The sequence below is a fragment of the Schistocerca nitens genome, unplaced genomic scaffold (genome assembly GCF_023898315.1).
Source record: "Schistocerca nitens isolate TAMUIC-IGC-003100 unplaced genomic scaffold, iqSchNite1.1 HiC_scaffold_468, whole genome shotgun sequence".
In the NCBI taxonomy this organism is placed as follows: domain Eukaryota; kingdom Metazoa; phylum Arthropoda; class Insecta; order Orthoptera; family Acrididae; genus Schistocerca; species Schistocerca nitens.
Genome location: NW_026046001.1, coordinates 8,118,405 through 8,132,365, shown reverse-complemented (window position 1 = coordinate 8,132,365; position 13,961 = coordinate 8,118,405). Strand labels below are relative to the sequence as shown.

Sequence of the window (13,961 nt, the reverse complement as noted above, 5' to 3'; positions counted from 1 at the left end):
TCTCGCGCAGCCGTTTCCGCGCAGCCGTTTCCGCGCAGCCGTTTCCGCGCAGCCGCTTCCGCGCAGCCGCTTCTGCGCAGCCGTCTCCGAGCAGCTGTTTCTGATTTTCTGATGAGACTTCACTGCAACAGCATGGGTGACGAACTCCGTACGCGCGCGTGGTCTAGAGATCCTACCACGCGCGTACGGGATTCAACTTTACATGTTCAACTGCCCAAAAAACATTGAACATGGAGGTACGCTCCTGTAACCAGAGGCTATAGAGTGTTTCTGCGCCGCTGTTTCTGCGCCGCTGTTTCTGCGCCGCTGTTTCTGCGCAGCTGTTTCTGCGCAGCTGTTTCTGCGCAGCTGTTTCTGCGCAGCTGTTTCTGCGCAGCTGTTTCTGCGCAGCTGTTTCTGCGCAGCTGTTTCTGCGCAGCTGTTTCTGCGCAGCTGTTTCTGCGCAGCTGTCTCTGCGCAGCTGTTTCTGCGCAGCTGTCTCTGCGCAGCTGTTTCTGCGCAGCTGTTTCTGCACAGCTGTTTCTGCGCAGCTGTTTCTGCGCAGCTGTTTCTGCGCAGCTGTTTCTGCGTAGCTGTTCCTGCGCAGCTGTTTCTGCGCAGCTGTTTCTGCGCAGCTGTTTCTGCGCAGCTGTTTCTGCGCAGCTGTTCCTGCGCAGCTGTTCCTGCGCAGCTGTTTCTGCGCAGCTGTTTCTGCGCAGCTGTTTCTGCGCAGCTGTTCCTGCGCAGCTGTTCCTGCGCAGCTGTTTCTGCACAGCTGTTTCTGCGCAGCTGTTCCTGCGCAGCTGTTTCTGCGCCGCTGTTTCTGCGCCGCTGTTTCTGCGCAGCTGTTTCTGCGCAGCTGTTTCTGCGCAGCTGTTTCTTCGCATCTGTTTCTGCGCAGCTGTTTCTGCGCAGCTGTTTCTGCGCAGCTGTTTCTGCGCAGCTGTTTCTGCGCAACTGTTTCTGCGCAGCTGTTTCTGCGCAGCTGTTTCTGCGCAGCTGTTTCTGCGCAGCTGTATCTGCGCAGCTGTCTCTGCGCAGCTGTCTCTGCGCAGCTGTTTCTGCGGAGCTGTTTCTGCGCAGCTGTTTCTGCGCAGCTGTTTCTGCGCAGCTGTTTCTGCGCAGCTGTTTCTGCGCAGCTGTTTCTGCGCAGCTGTTTCTGCGCAGCTGTTCCTGCGCAGCTGTTCCTGCGCACCTGTTCCTGCGCAGCTGTTCCTGCGCAGCTGTTCCTGCGCAGCTGTTCCTGCGCAGCTGTTCCTGCGCAGCTGTTCCTGCGCAGCTGTTCCTGCGCAGCTGTTCCTGCGCACCTGCTCCTGCGCACCTGTTCCTGCGCAGCTGTTCCTGCGCACCTGTTCCTCCGCACCTGTTCCTGCGCACCTGTTCCTGCGCACCTGTTCCTGTGCAGCTGTTCCTGCGCAGCTGTTCCTGCGCAGCTGTTCCTGCGCAGCTGTTCCTGCGCAGCTGCTCCTGCGCAGCTGTTTCTGCGCAGCTGTTTCTGCGCAGCTGTTTCTGCGCAGCTGTTTCTGCGCAGCTGTTTCTGCGCAGCTGTTTCTGCGCAGCTGTTTCTGCGCAGCTGTTCCTGCGCAGCTGTTTCTGCGCAGCTGTTTCTGCGCAGCTGTTTCTGCGCAGCTGTTTCTGCGCAGCTGTTTCTGCGCAGCTGTTCCTGCGCAGCTGTTTCTGCGCAGCTGTTTCTGCGCAGCTGTTTCTGCGCAGCTGTTTCTGCGAAGCTGTTTCTGCGCAGCTGTTTCTGCGCAGCTGTTTCTGCGCAGCTGTTCCTGCGCAGCTGTTTCTGCGCAGTTGTTTCTGCGCAGTTGTTTCTGCGCAGCTGTTCCTGCGCAGCTGTTTCTGCGCAGCTGTTCCTGCGCAGCTGTTTCTGCGCAGCTGTTCCTGCGCAGCTGTTCCTGCGCAGCTGTTCCTGCGCAGCTGTTCCTGCGCAGCTGTTCCTGCGCAGCTGTTCCTGCGCAGCTGTTTCTGCGCAGCAGTTTCTGCGCAGCAGTTTCTGCGCAGCAGTTTCTGCGCAGCTGTTCCTGCGCAGCTGTTCCTGCGCAGCTGTTCCTGCGCAGCTGTTTCTGCGCAGCTGTTTCTGCGCAGCTGTTCCTGCGCAGCTGTTCCTGCGCAGCTGTTTCTGCGCAGCTGTTCCTGCGCAGCTGTTTCTGCGCAGCTGTTCCTGCGCAGCTGTTCCTGCGCAGCTGTTCCTGCGCAGCTGTTCCTGCGCAGCTGCTCCTGCGCAGCTGTACCTGCGCAGCTGTTCCTGCGCAGCTGTTCCTGCGCAGCTGTTCCTGCGCAGCTGTTTCTGCGCAGCTGTTCCTGCGCAGCTGTACCTGCGCAGCTGTTCCTGCGCAGCTGTTCCTGCGCAGCTGTTCCTGCGCAGCTGTTCCTGCGCAGCTGTTCCTGCGCAGCTGTTCCTGCGCAACTGTTCCTGCGCAGCTGTTCCTGCGCAGCTGTTCCTGCGCAGCTGTTCCTGCGCAGCTGTTCCTGCGCAGCTGTTCCTGCGCAGCTGTTCCTGCGCAGCTGTTCCTGCGCAGCCGTTTCTGCGCAGCCGTTTCTGCGCAGCCGCTTCTGCGCAGCCGCTTCTGCGCAGCCGCTTCTGCGCAGCCGCTTCTGCGCAGCCGCTTCTGCGCAGCCGCTTCTGCGCAGCCGCTTCTGCGCAGCCGCTTCTGCGCAGCCGCTTCTGCGCAGCCGCTTGTGCGCAGCCGCTTCTGCGCAGCCGCTTCTGCGCAGCCGCTTCTGCGCAGCCGCTTCTGCGCAGCCGTTTCTGCGCAGCCGTTTCTGCGCAGCCGCTTCTGCGCAGCCGCTTCTGCGCAGCCGCTTCTGCGCAGCCGCTTCTGCGCAGCCGCTTCTGCGCAGCCGCTTCTGCGCAGCCGCTTCTGCGCAGCCGCTTCTGCGCAGCCGCTTCTGCGCAGCCGCTTCTGCGCAGCCGCTTCTGCGCAGCCGCTTCTGCGCAGCCGCTTCTGCGCAGCCGCTTCTGCGCAGCTGTTCCTGCGCAGCCGCTTCTGCGCAGCTGTTTCTGATTTTCTGATGAGACTCCACTGCAACAGCATGGGTGACGAACTCCGTACGCGCGCGTGGTCTAGAGATCCTACCACGCGCGTACGGGATTCAACTTTACATGTTCAACTGCCCAAAAAACATTGAACATGGAGGTACGCTCCTGTAACCGGAGGCTATAGAGTGTTTCTGCGCCGCTGTTTCTGCGCCGCTGTTTCTGCGCAGCTGTTTCTGCGCAGCTGTTCCTGCGCAGCTGTTCCTGCGCAGCTGTTCCTGCGCAGCTGTTCCTGCGCAGCTGTTCCTGTGCAGCTGTTCCTGCGCAGCTGTTCCTGCGCAGCTGTTCCTGCGTAGCTGTTCCTGCGCAGCTGTTCCTGCGCAGCTGTTTCTGCGCAGCTGTTCCTGCGCAGCTGTTCCTGCGCAGCTGTTTCTGCGCAGCTGTTTCTGCGCAGCTGTTTCTGTGCAGCTGTTCCTGCGCAGCTGTTTCTGCGCAGCTGTTTCTGCGCAGCTGTTTCTGCGCAGCTGTTTCTGCGCAGCTGTTTCTGCGCAGCTGTATCTGCGCAGCTGTATCTGCGCAGCTGTTTCTGCGCAGCTGTTTCTGCGCAGCTGTATCTGCGCAGCTGTATCTGCGCAGCTGTTTCTGCGCAGCTGTTTCTGCGCAGCTGTTTCTGCGCAGCTGTTTCTGCGCACTGTTTCTGCGCAGCTGTTTCTGCGCAGCTGTTTCTGCGCAGCTGTTTCTGCGCAGCTGCTTCTGCGCAGCTGTTTCTGCGCAGCTGCTTCTGCGCAGCTGTTTCTGCGCAGCTGTTTCTGCGCAGCTGTTTCTGCGCAGCTGTTTCTGCGCAGCTGTTTCTGCGCAGCCGTTTCTGCGCAGCCGTTTCTGCGCAGCCGTTTCTGCGCAGCCGTTTCTGCGCAGCCGTTTCTGCGCAGCCGTTTCTGCGCAGCCGTTTCTGCGCAGCCGTTTCTGCGCAGCCGTTTCTGCGCAGCCGTTTCTGCGCAGCCGTTTCTGCGCAGCCGTTTCTGCGCATACGTTTCTGCGCAGCCGTTTCTGCGCAGCCGTTTCTCCGCAGCCGTTTCTGCGCAGCCGTTTCTGCGCAGCTGTATCTGCGCAGCTGTATCTGCGCAGCTGTATCTGCGCAGCTGTTTCTGCGCAGCTGTTTCTGCGCAGCTGCTTCTGCGCAGCTGCTTCTGCGCAGCTGCTTCTGCGCAGCTGCTTCTGCGCAGCTGATTCTGCGCAGCTGCTTCTGCGCAGCTGCTTCTGCGCAGCTGTTTCTGCGCAGTCGTTTCTGCGCAGCCGTTTCTGCGCAGCCGTTTCTGCGCAGCCGTTTCTGCGCAGCCGTTTCTGCGCAGCCGTTTCTGCGCAGCCGTTTCTGCGCAGCCGTTTCTGCGCAGCCGTTTCTGCGCAGCCGCTTCTGCGCAGCCGCTTCTGCGCAGCCGCTTCTGCGCAGCCGCTTCTGCGCAGCCGCTTCTGCGCAGCCGCTTCTGCGCAGCCGCTTCTGCGCAGCCGCTTCTGCGCAGCCGCTTCTGCGCAGCCGCTTCTGCGCAGCCGCTTCTGCGCAGCCGCTTCTGCGCAGCCGCTTCTGCGCAGCCGTTCCTGCGAAGCCGTTCCTGCGCAGCCGTTCCTGCGCAGCCGTTCCTGCGCAGCCGTTCCTGCGCAGCCGTTCCTGCGCAGCCGTTCCTGCGCAGCCGTTCCTGCGCAGCCGTATCTGCGCAGCCGTTTCTGCGCAGCCGTTTCTGCGCAGCCGTTTCTGCGCAGCCGTTTCTGCGCAGCCGTTTCTGCGCAGCCGCTTCTGCGCAGCCGCTTCTGCGCAGCCGCTTCTGCGCAGCCGCTTCTGCGCAGCCGCTTCTGCGCAGCCGCTTCTGCGCAGCCGCTTCTGCGCAGCCGTTTCTGCGCAGCCGTTTCTGCGCAGCCGTTTCTGCGCAGCCGTTACTGCGCAGCCGTTTCTGCGCAGCCGCTTCTGCGCAGCCGCTTCTGCGCAGCCGCTACTGCGCAGCCGCTACTGCGCAGCCGCTTCTGCGCAGCCGCTTCTGCGCAGCCGCTTCTGCGCAGCCGCTTCTGCGCAGCCGCTTCTGCGCAGCCGCTTCTGCGCAGCCGCTTCTGCGCAGCCGCTTCTGCGCAGCCGCTTCTGCGCAGCCGCTTCTGCGCAGCCGCTTCTGCGCAGCCGCTTCTGCGCAGCCGCTTCTGCGCAGCCGCTTCTGCGCAGCCGCTTCTGCGCAGCCGCTTATGCGCAGCTGTTCCTGCGCAGCCGTTCCTGCGCAGCCGTTTCTGCGAAGCCGTTTCTGCGCAGCCGCTTCTGCGCAGCTGTTTCTGATTTTCTGATGAGACTTCACTGCAACAGCATGGGTGACGAACTCCGTACGCGCGCGTGGTCTAGAGATCCTACCACGTGCGTACGGGATTTAACTTTACATGTTCAACTGCCCAAAAAACATTGAACATGGAGGTACGCTCCTGTAACCGGAGGCTATAGAGTGTTTCTGCGCCGCTGTTTCTGCGCCGCTGTTTCTGCGCCGCTGTTTCTGCGCAGCTGTTTCTGCAGCTGTTTCTGCGCAGCTGTTTCTGCGCAGCTGTTTCTGCGCAGCTGTTGCTGCGCAGCTGTTCCTGCGCAGCTGTTCCTGCGCAGCTGTTCCTGCGCAGCTGTTTCTGCGCAGCTGTTCCTGCGCAGCTGTTCCTGCGCAGCTGTTCCTGCGCAGCTGTTCCTGCGCAGCTGTTTCTGCGCAGCTGTTTCTGCGCACCTGTTTCTGCGCAGCTGTTCCTGCGCAGCTGTTCCTGCGCAGCTGTTTCTGCGCAGCTGTTTCTGCGCAGCTGTTCCTGCGCAGCTGTTTCTGTGCAGCTGTTTCTGCGCAGCTGTTTCTGCGCAGCTGTTTCTGCGCAGCTGTTTCTGCGCAGCTCTTTCTGCGCAGCTGTATCTGCGCAGCTGTTTCTGCGCAGCTGTATCTGCGCAGCTGTATCTGCGCAGCTGTATCTGCGCAGCTGTTTCTGCGCAGCTGTTTCTGCGCAGCTGTTTCTGCGCCCTGTTTCTGCGCAGCTGTTTCTGCGCAGCTGTTTCTGCGCAGCTGTTTCTGCGCAGCTGCTTCTGCGCAGCTGCTTCTGCGCAGCTGTTTCTGCGCAGCTGTTTCTGCGCAGCTGTTTCTGCGCAGCTGTTTCTGCGCAGCTGTTTCTGCGCAGCTGTTTCTGCGCAGCCGTTTCTGCGCAGCCGTTTCTGCGCAGCCGTTTCTGCGCAGCCGTTTCTGCGCAGCCGTTTCTGCGCAGCCGTTTCTGCGCAGCCGTTTCTGCGCAGCCGTTTCTGCGCAGCCGTTTCTGCGCAGCCGTTTCTGCGCAGCCGTTTCTGCGCAGCCGTTTCTGCGCAGCCGTTTCTGCGCATACGTTTCTGCGCAGCCGTTTCTGCGCAGCCGTTTCTGCGCAGCCGTTTCTGCGCAGCCGTTTCTGCGCAGCCGTTTCTGCGCAGCCGCTTCTGCGCAGCCGCTTCTGCGCAGCCGCTTCTGCGCAGCCGCTTCTGCGCAGCCGTTTCCGCGCAGCCGCTTCCGCGCAGCCGCTTCCGTGCAGCCGCTTCTGCGCAGCCGCTTCTGCGCAGCCGCTTCTGCGCAGCCGCTTCTGCGCAGCCGCTTCTGCGCAGCCGCTTCTGCGCAGCCGCTTCTGCGCAGCTGTTTCTGCGCAGCTGTTTCTGCGCAGCTGCATCTGCGCAGCTGTTTCTGCGCAGCTGCTTCTGCGCAGCTGCTTCTGCGCAGCTGCTGCTGCGCAGCCGTTTCTGCGCAGCCGTTTCTGCGCAGCCGTTTCTGCGCAGCCGTTTCTGCGCAGCCGCTTCTGCGCAGCCGCTTCTGCGCAGCCGCTTCTGCGCAGCCGCTTCTGAGCAGCCGCTTCTGCGCAGCCGCTTCTGCGCAGCCGCTTCTGCGCAGCCGCTTCTGCGCAGCCGCTTCTGCGCAGCCGCTTCTGCGCCGCCGCTTCTGCGCAGCCGCTTCTGCGCAGCCGCTTCTGCGCAGCCGCTTCTGCGCAGCCGCTTCTGCGCAGCCGCTTGTGCGCAGCCGCTTCTGCGCAGCCGCTTCTGCGCAGCCGCTTCTGCGCAGCCGCTTCTGCGCAGCCGTTTCTGCGCAGCCGTATCTGCGCAGCCGTTTCTGCGCAGCCGTTTCTGCGCAGCCGTTTCTGCGCAGCCGTTTCTGCGCAGCCGTTTCTGCGCAGCCGTTTCTGCGCAGCCGCTTCTGCGCAGCCGCTTCTGCGCAGCCGCTTCTGCGCAGCCGCTTCTGCGCAGCCGCTTCTGCGCAGCCGCTTCTGCGCAGCCGCTTCTGCGCAGCCGCTTCTGCGCAGCCGCTTCTGCGCAGCCGCTTCTGCGCAGCCGCTTCTGCGCAGCCGCTTCTGCGCAGCCGCTTCTGCGCAGCCGCTTCTGCGCAGCTGTTTCTGATTTTCTGATGAGACTTCACTGCAACAGCATGGGTGACGAACTCCGTACGCGCGCGTGGTCTAGAGATCCTACCACGCGCGTACGGGATTCAACTTTACATGTTCAACTGCCCAAAAAACATTGAACATGGAGGTACGCTCCTGTAACCGGAGGCTATAGAGTGTTTCTGCGCCGCTGTTTCTGCGCCGCTGTTTCTGCGCAGCTGTTTCTGCGCAGCTGTTTCTGCGCAGCTGTTCCTGCGCAGCTGTTCCTGTGCAGCTGTTCCTGCGCAGCTGTTCCTGCGCAGCTGTTCCTGCGCAGCTGTTCCTGCGCAGCTGTTTCTGCGCAGCTGTTTCTGCGCAGCTGTTTCTGCGCAGCTGTTTCAGCGCAGCTGTATCTGCGCAGCTGTATCTGCGCAGCTGTTTCTGCGCAGCTGTTTCTGCGCAGCTGCTTCTGCGCAGCTGCTTCTGCGCAGCTGCTTCTGCGCAGCTGCTTCTGCGCAGCTGCTTCTGCGCAGCTGTTTCTGCGCAGCTGTTCCTGCGCAGCTGTTTCTGCGCAGCTGTTCCTGCGCAGCTGTTTCTGCGCAGCTGTTTCTGCGCAGCTTTTTCTGCGCAGCTGTTCCTGCGCAGCTGTTTCTGCGCAGCTGTTTCTGCGCAGCTGTTCCTGCGCAGCTGTTTCTGCGAAGCTGTTTCTGCGCAGCTGTTTCTGCGCAGCTGTTTCTGCGCAGCTGTTTCTGCGCAGCTGTTCCTGCGCAGCTGTTTCTGCGCAGCTGTTCCTGCGCAGCTGTTCCTGCGCAGCTGTTCCTGCGCAGCTGTTCCTGCGCAGCTGTTTCTGCGCAGCTGTTTCTGCGCAGCTGTTCCTGCGCAGCTGTTTCTGCGCAGCTGTTTCTGCGCAGCTGTTCCTGCGCAGCTGTTTCTGCGCAGCTGTTTCTGCGCAGCTGTTCCTGCGCAGCTGTTCCTGCGCAGCTGTTCCTGCGCAGCTGTTCCTGCGCAGCTGTTCCTGCGCAGCTGTTCCTGCGCTGCTGTTCCTGCGCAGCTGTTTCTGCGCAGCTGTTCCTGCGCAGCTGTTTCTGCGCAGCTGTTCCTGCGCAGCTGTTTCTGCGCAGCTGTTCCTGCGCAGCTGTTCCTGCGCAGCTGTTCCTGCGCAGCTGTTCCTGCGCAGCTGTACCTGCGCAGCTGTTCCTGCGCAGCTGTTCCTGCGCAGCTGTTCCTGCGCAGCTGTTCCTGCGCAGCTGTTTCTGCGCAGCTGTTCCTGCGCAGCTGTTCCTGCGCAGCTGTACCTGCGCAGCTGTTCCTGCGCAGCTGTTCCTGCGCAGCTGTTCCTGCGCAGCTGTTCCTGCGCAGCTGTTCCTGCGCAGCTGTTCCTGCGCAGCTGTTCCTGCGCAGCTGTTCCTGCGCAGCTGTTCCTGCGCAGCTGTTTCTGCGCAGCTGTTTCTGCGCAGCTGTATCTGCGCAGCTGTATCTGCGCAGCTGTTTCTGCGCAGCTGTTTCTGCGCAGCTGCTTCTGCGCAGCTGCTTCTGCGCAGCTGCTTCTGCGCAGCTGCTTCTGCGCAGCTGCTTCTGCGCAGCTGCTTCTGCGCAGCTGCTTCTGCGCAGCTGTTTCTGCGCAGCTGTTTCTGCGCAGCCGTTTCTGCGCAGCCTTTTCTGCGCAGCCGTTTCTGCGCAGCCGTTTCTGCGCAGCCGTTTCTGCGCAGCCGTTTCTGCGCAGCCGTTTCTGCGCAGCCGTTTCTGCGCAGCCGTTTCTGCGCAGCCGTTCCAGCGCAGCCGTTTCTGCGAAGCCGTTTCTGCGCAGCTGTTTCTGCGCAGCTGTTTCTGCGCAGCTGTTTCTGCGCAGCTGTTCCTGCGCAGCTGTTCCTGCGCAGCTGTTCCTGCGCAGCTGTTCCTGCGCAGCTGTTCCTGCGCACCTGTTCCTGCGCACCTGTTCCTGCGCACCTGTTCCTGCGCAGCTGTTCCTGCGCAGCTGTTCCCGCGCAGCTGTTCCCGCGCAGCTGTTCCCGCGCACCTGTTCTCGCGCAGCTGTTCTCGCGCAGCCGTTTCCGCGCAGCCGTTTCCGCGCAGCCGTTTCCGCGCAGCCGCTTCCGCGCAGCCGCTTCCGCGCAGCCGTTTCTGCGCAGCCGTTTCTGCGCAGCCGTTTCTGCGCAGCCGTTTCTGCGCAGCCGTTTCTGCGCAGCCGTTTCTGCGCAGCCGTTTCTGCGCAGCCGTTCCTGCGCTGCTGTTCCTGCGCAGCTGTTTCTGCGAAGCTGTTTCTGCGCAGCTGTTTCTGCGCAGCTGTTTCTGCGCAGCTGTTTCTGCGCAGCTGTTTCTGCGCAGCTGTTCCTGCGCAGCTGTTCCTGCGCAGCTGTTTCTGCGCAGCTGTTCCTGCGCAGCTGTTCCTGCGCAGCTGTTCCTGCGCAGCTGTTCCTGCGCAGCTGTTCCTGCGCACCTGTTTTTGCGCACCTGTTTTTGCGCACCTGTTCCTGCGCAGCTGTTCCTGCGCAGCTGTTCCTGCGCAGCTGTTCCCGCGCACCTGTTCCCGCGCACCTGTTCTCGCGCAGCTGTTCTCGCGCAGCCGTTTCCGCGCAGCCGTTTCCGCGCAGCCGTTTCCGCGCAGCCGCTTCCGCGCAGCCGCTTCTGCGCAGCCGTCTCCGCGCAGCTGTTTCTGATTTTCTGATGAGACTTCACTGCAACAGCATGGGTGACGAACTCCGTACGCGCGCGTGGTCTAGAGATCCTACCACGCGCGTACGGGATTCAACTTTACATGTTCAACTGCCCAAAAAACATTGAACATGGAGGTACGCTCCTGTAACCAGAGGCTATAGAGTGTTTCTGCGCCGCTGTTTCTGCGCCGCTGTATCTGCGCCGCTGTTTCTGCGCAGCTGTTTCTGCGCAGCTGTTTCTGCGCAGCTGTTTCTGCGCAGCTGTTTCTGCGCAGCTGTTTCTGCGCAGCTGTTTCTGCGCAGCTGTTTCTGCGCAGCTGTCTCTGCGCAGCTGTTTCTGCGCAGCTGTCTCTGCGCAGCTGTTTCTGCGCAGCTGTTTCTGCGCAGCTGTTTCTGCGCAGCTGTTTCTGCGCAGCTGTTTCTGCGCAGCTGTTTCTGCGCAGCTGTTTCTGCGTAGCTGTTCCTGCGCAGCTGTTTCTGCGCAGCTGTTTCTGCACAGCTGTTTCTGCGCAGCTGTTCCTGCGCAGCTGTTCCTGCGCAGCTGTTTCTGCGCAGCTGTTTCTGCGCAGCTGTTTCTGCGCAGCTGTTCCTGCGCAGCTGTTCCTGCGCAGCTGTTTCTGCGCAGCTGTTTCTGCGCAGCTGTTCCTGCGCAGCTGTTTCTGCGCCGCTGTTTCTGCGCCGCTGTTTCTGCGCAGCTGTTTCTGCGCAGCTGTTTCTGCGCAGCTGTTTCTTCGCATCTGTTTCTGCGCAGCTGTTTCTGCGCAGCTGTTTCTGCGCAGCTGTTTCTGCGCAGCTGTTTCTGCGCAGCTGTTTCTGCGCAGCTGTTTCTGCGCTGCTGTTTCTGCGCAGCTGTTTCTGCGCAGCTGTATCTGCGCAGCTGTCTCTGCGCAGCTGTCTCTGCGCAGCTGTTTCTGCGGAGCTGTTTCTGCGCAGCTGTTTCTGCGCAGCTGTTTCTGCGCAGCTGTTTCTGCGCAGCTGTTTCTGCGCAGCTGTTTCTGCGCAGCTGTTTCTGCGCAGCTGTTCCTGCGCACCTGTTCCTGCGCAGCTGTTCCTGCGCAGCTGTTCCTGCGCAGCTGTTCCTGCGCAGCTGTTCCTGCGCACCTGCTCCTGCGCACCTGTTCCTGCGCAGCTGTTCCTGCGCACCTGTTCCTCCGCACCTGTTCCTGCGCACCTGTTCCTGCGCACCTGTTCCTGCGCAGCTGTTCCTGCGCAGCTGTTCCTGCGCAGCTGCTCCTGCGCAGCTGTTTCTGCGCAGCTGTTTCTGCGCAGCTGTTTCTGCGCAGCTGTTTCTGCGCAGCTGTTTCTGCGCAGCTGTTTCTGCGCAGCTGTTTCTGCGCAGCTGTTTCTGCGCAGCTGTTTCTGCGCAGCTGTTTCTGCGCAGCTGTTTCTGCGCAGCTGTTCCTGCGCAGCTGTTTCTGCGCAGCTGTTTCTGCGCAGCTGTTTCTGCGCAGCTGTTCCTGCGCAGCTGTTCCTGCGCAGCTGTTTCTGCGCAGCTGTTTCTGCGCAGCTGTTTCTGCGAAGCTGTTTCTGCGCAGCTGTTTCTGCGCAGCTGTTTCTGCGCAGCTGTTCCAGCGCAGCTGTTTCTGCGCAGTTGTTTCTGCGCAGTTGTTCCTGCGCAGCTGCTCCTGCGCAGCTGTACCTGCGCAGCTGTTCTTGCGCAGCTGTTCCTGCGCAGCTGTTCCTGCGCAGCTGTTTCTGCGCAGCTGTTTCTGCGCAGCTGTACCTGCGCAGCTGTTCCTGCGCAGCTGTTCCTGCGCAGCTGTTCCTGCGCAGCTGTTCCTGCGCAGCTGTTCCTGCGCAACTGTTCCTGCGCAGCTGTTCCTGCGCAGCTGTTCCTGCGCAGCTGTTCCTGCGCAGCTGTTTCTGCGCAGCTGTTCCTGCGCAGCTGTTCCTGCGCAGCTGTTCCTGCGCAGCTGTTTCTGCGCAGCCGTTTCTGCGCAGCCGCTTCTGCGCAGCCGCTTCTGCGCAGCCGCTTCTGCGCTGCCGCTTCTGCGCAGCCGCTTCTGCGCAGCCGCTTCTGCGCAGCCGCTTCTGCGCAGCCGCTTCTGCGCAGCCGCTTCTGCGCAGCCGCTTCTGCGCAGCCGCTTGTGCGCAGCCGCTTCTGCGCAGCCGCTTCTGCGCAGCCGCTTCTGCGCAGCCGCTTCTGCGCAGCCGTTTCTGCGCAGCCGTTTCTGCGCAGCCGTTTCTGCGCAGCCGTTTCTGCGCAGCCGTTTCTGCGCAGCTGTATCTGCGCAGCTGTCTCTGCGCAGCTGTCTCTGCGCAGCTGTTTCTGCGGAGCTGTTTCTGCGCAGCTGTTTCTGCGCAGCTGTTTCTGCGCAGCTGTTTCTGCACAGCTGTTTCTGCGCAGCTGTTTCTGCGCAGCTGTTTCTGCGCAGCTGTTTCTGCGCAGCTGTTCCTGCGCACCTGTTCCTGCGCAGCTGTTCCTGCGCAGCTGTTCCTGCGCAGCTGTTCCTGCGCAGCTGTTCCTGCGCACCTGCTCCTGCGCACCTGTTCCTGCGCAGCTGTTCCTGCGCACCTGTTCCTCCGCACCTGTTCCTGCGCACCTGTTCCTGCGCACCTGTTCCTGCGCAGCTGTTCCTGCGCAGCTGTTCCTGCGCAGCTGCTCCTGCGCAGCTGTTTCTGCGCAGCTGTTTCTGCGCAGCTGTTTCTGCGCAGCTGTTTCTGCGCAGCTGTTTCTGCGCAGCTGTTTCTGCGCAGCTGTTTCTGCGCAGCTGTTTCTGCGCAGCTGTTTCTGCGCAGCTGTTTCTGCGCAGCTGTTTCTGCGCAGCTGTTCCTGCGCAGCTGTTTCTGCGCAGCTGTTTCTGCGCAGCTGTTTCTGCGCAGCTGTTCCTGCGCAGCTGTTCCTGCGCAGCTGTTTCTGCGCAGCTGTTTCTGCGCAGCTGTTTCTGCGAAGCTGTTTCTGCGCAGCTGTTTCTGCGCAGCTGTTTCTGCGCAGCTGTTCCAGCGCAGCTGTTTCTGCGCAGTTGTTTCTGCGCAGTTGTTCCTGCGCAGCTGCTCCTGCGCAGCTGTACCTGCGCAGCTGTTCTTGCGCAGCTGTTCCTGCGCAGCTGTTCCTGCGCAGCTGTTTCTGCGCAGCTGTTTCTGCGCAGCTGTACCTGCGCAGCTGTTCCTGCGCAGCTGTTCCTGCGCAGCTGTTCCTGCGCAGCTGTTCCTGCGCAGCTGTTCCTGCGCAACTGTTCCTGCGCAGCTGTTCCTGCGCAGCTGTTCCTGCGCAGCTGTTCCTGCGCAGCTGTTTCTGCGCAGCTGTTCCTGCGCAGCTGTTCCTGCGCAGCTGTTCCTGCGCAGCTGTTTCTGCGCAGCCGTTTCTGCGCAGCCGCTTCTGCGCAGCCGCTTCTGCGCAGCCGCTTCTGCGCTGCCGCTTCTGCGCAGCCGCTTCTGCGCAGCCGCTTCTGCGCAGCCGCTTCTGCGCAGCCGCTTCTGCGCAGCCGCTTCTGCGCAGCCGCTTCTGCGCAGCCGCTTGTGCGCAGCCGCTTCTGCGCAGCCGCTTCTGCGCAGCCGCTTCTGCGCAGCCGCTTCTGCGCAGCCGTTTCTGCGCAGCCGTTTCTGCGCAGCCGTTTCTGCGCAGCCGTTTCTGCGCAGCCGTTTCTGCGCAGCCGTTTCTGCGCAGCCGCTTCTGCGCAGCCGCTTCTGCGCAGCCGCTTCTGCGCAGCCGCTTCTGCGCAGCCGCTTCTGCGCAGCCGCTTCTGCGCAGCCGCTTGTGCGCAGCCGCTTGTGCGCAGCCGCTTCTGCGCAGCCGCTTCTGCGCAGCCGCTTCTGCGCAGCCGCTTCTGCGCAGCTGTTCCTGCGCAGCCGCTTCTGCGCAGCTGTTTCTGATTTTCTGATGAGACTCCACTGCAACAGCATGGGTGACGAACTCCGTACGCGCGCGTGGTCTAGAGATCCTACCACGCGCGTACGGGATTCAACTTTACATGTTCAACTGCCCAAAAAACATTGAACATGGAGGTACGCTCCTGTAACCGGAGGCTATAGAGTGTTTCTGCGCC

The 13,961-nt window shown here is 62.1% G+C and overlaps 1 protein-coding gene across 1 annotated transcript; it reads right to left on the bottom strand.

The window, feature by feature from the left end:
• Positions 1-3,143: 3,143 nt before the first annotated feature.
• LOC126232343 (uncharacterized) lies at positions 3,144-13,818 on the bottom strand. Its single transcript, XM_049942620.1, has 5 exons — positions 10,151-13,818; positions 7,531-9,996; positions 5,410-7,426; positions 4,949-5,227; positions 3,144-4,835 (listed from the first exon to the last, which is right to left on the bottom strand). The coding sequence occupies exons 1-5, from the start codon at positions 13,816-13,818 to the stop codon at positions 3,144-3,146; spliced, it is 10,122 nt and encodes a 3,373-aa protein (XP_049798577.1).
• Positions 13,819-13,961: the final 143 nt, after the last annotated feature.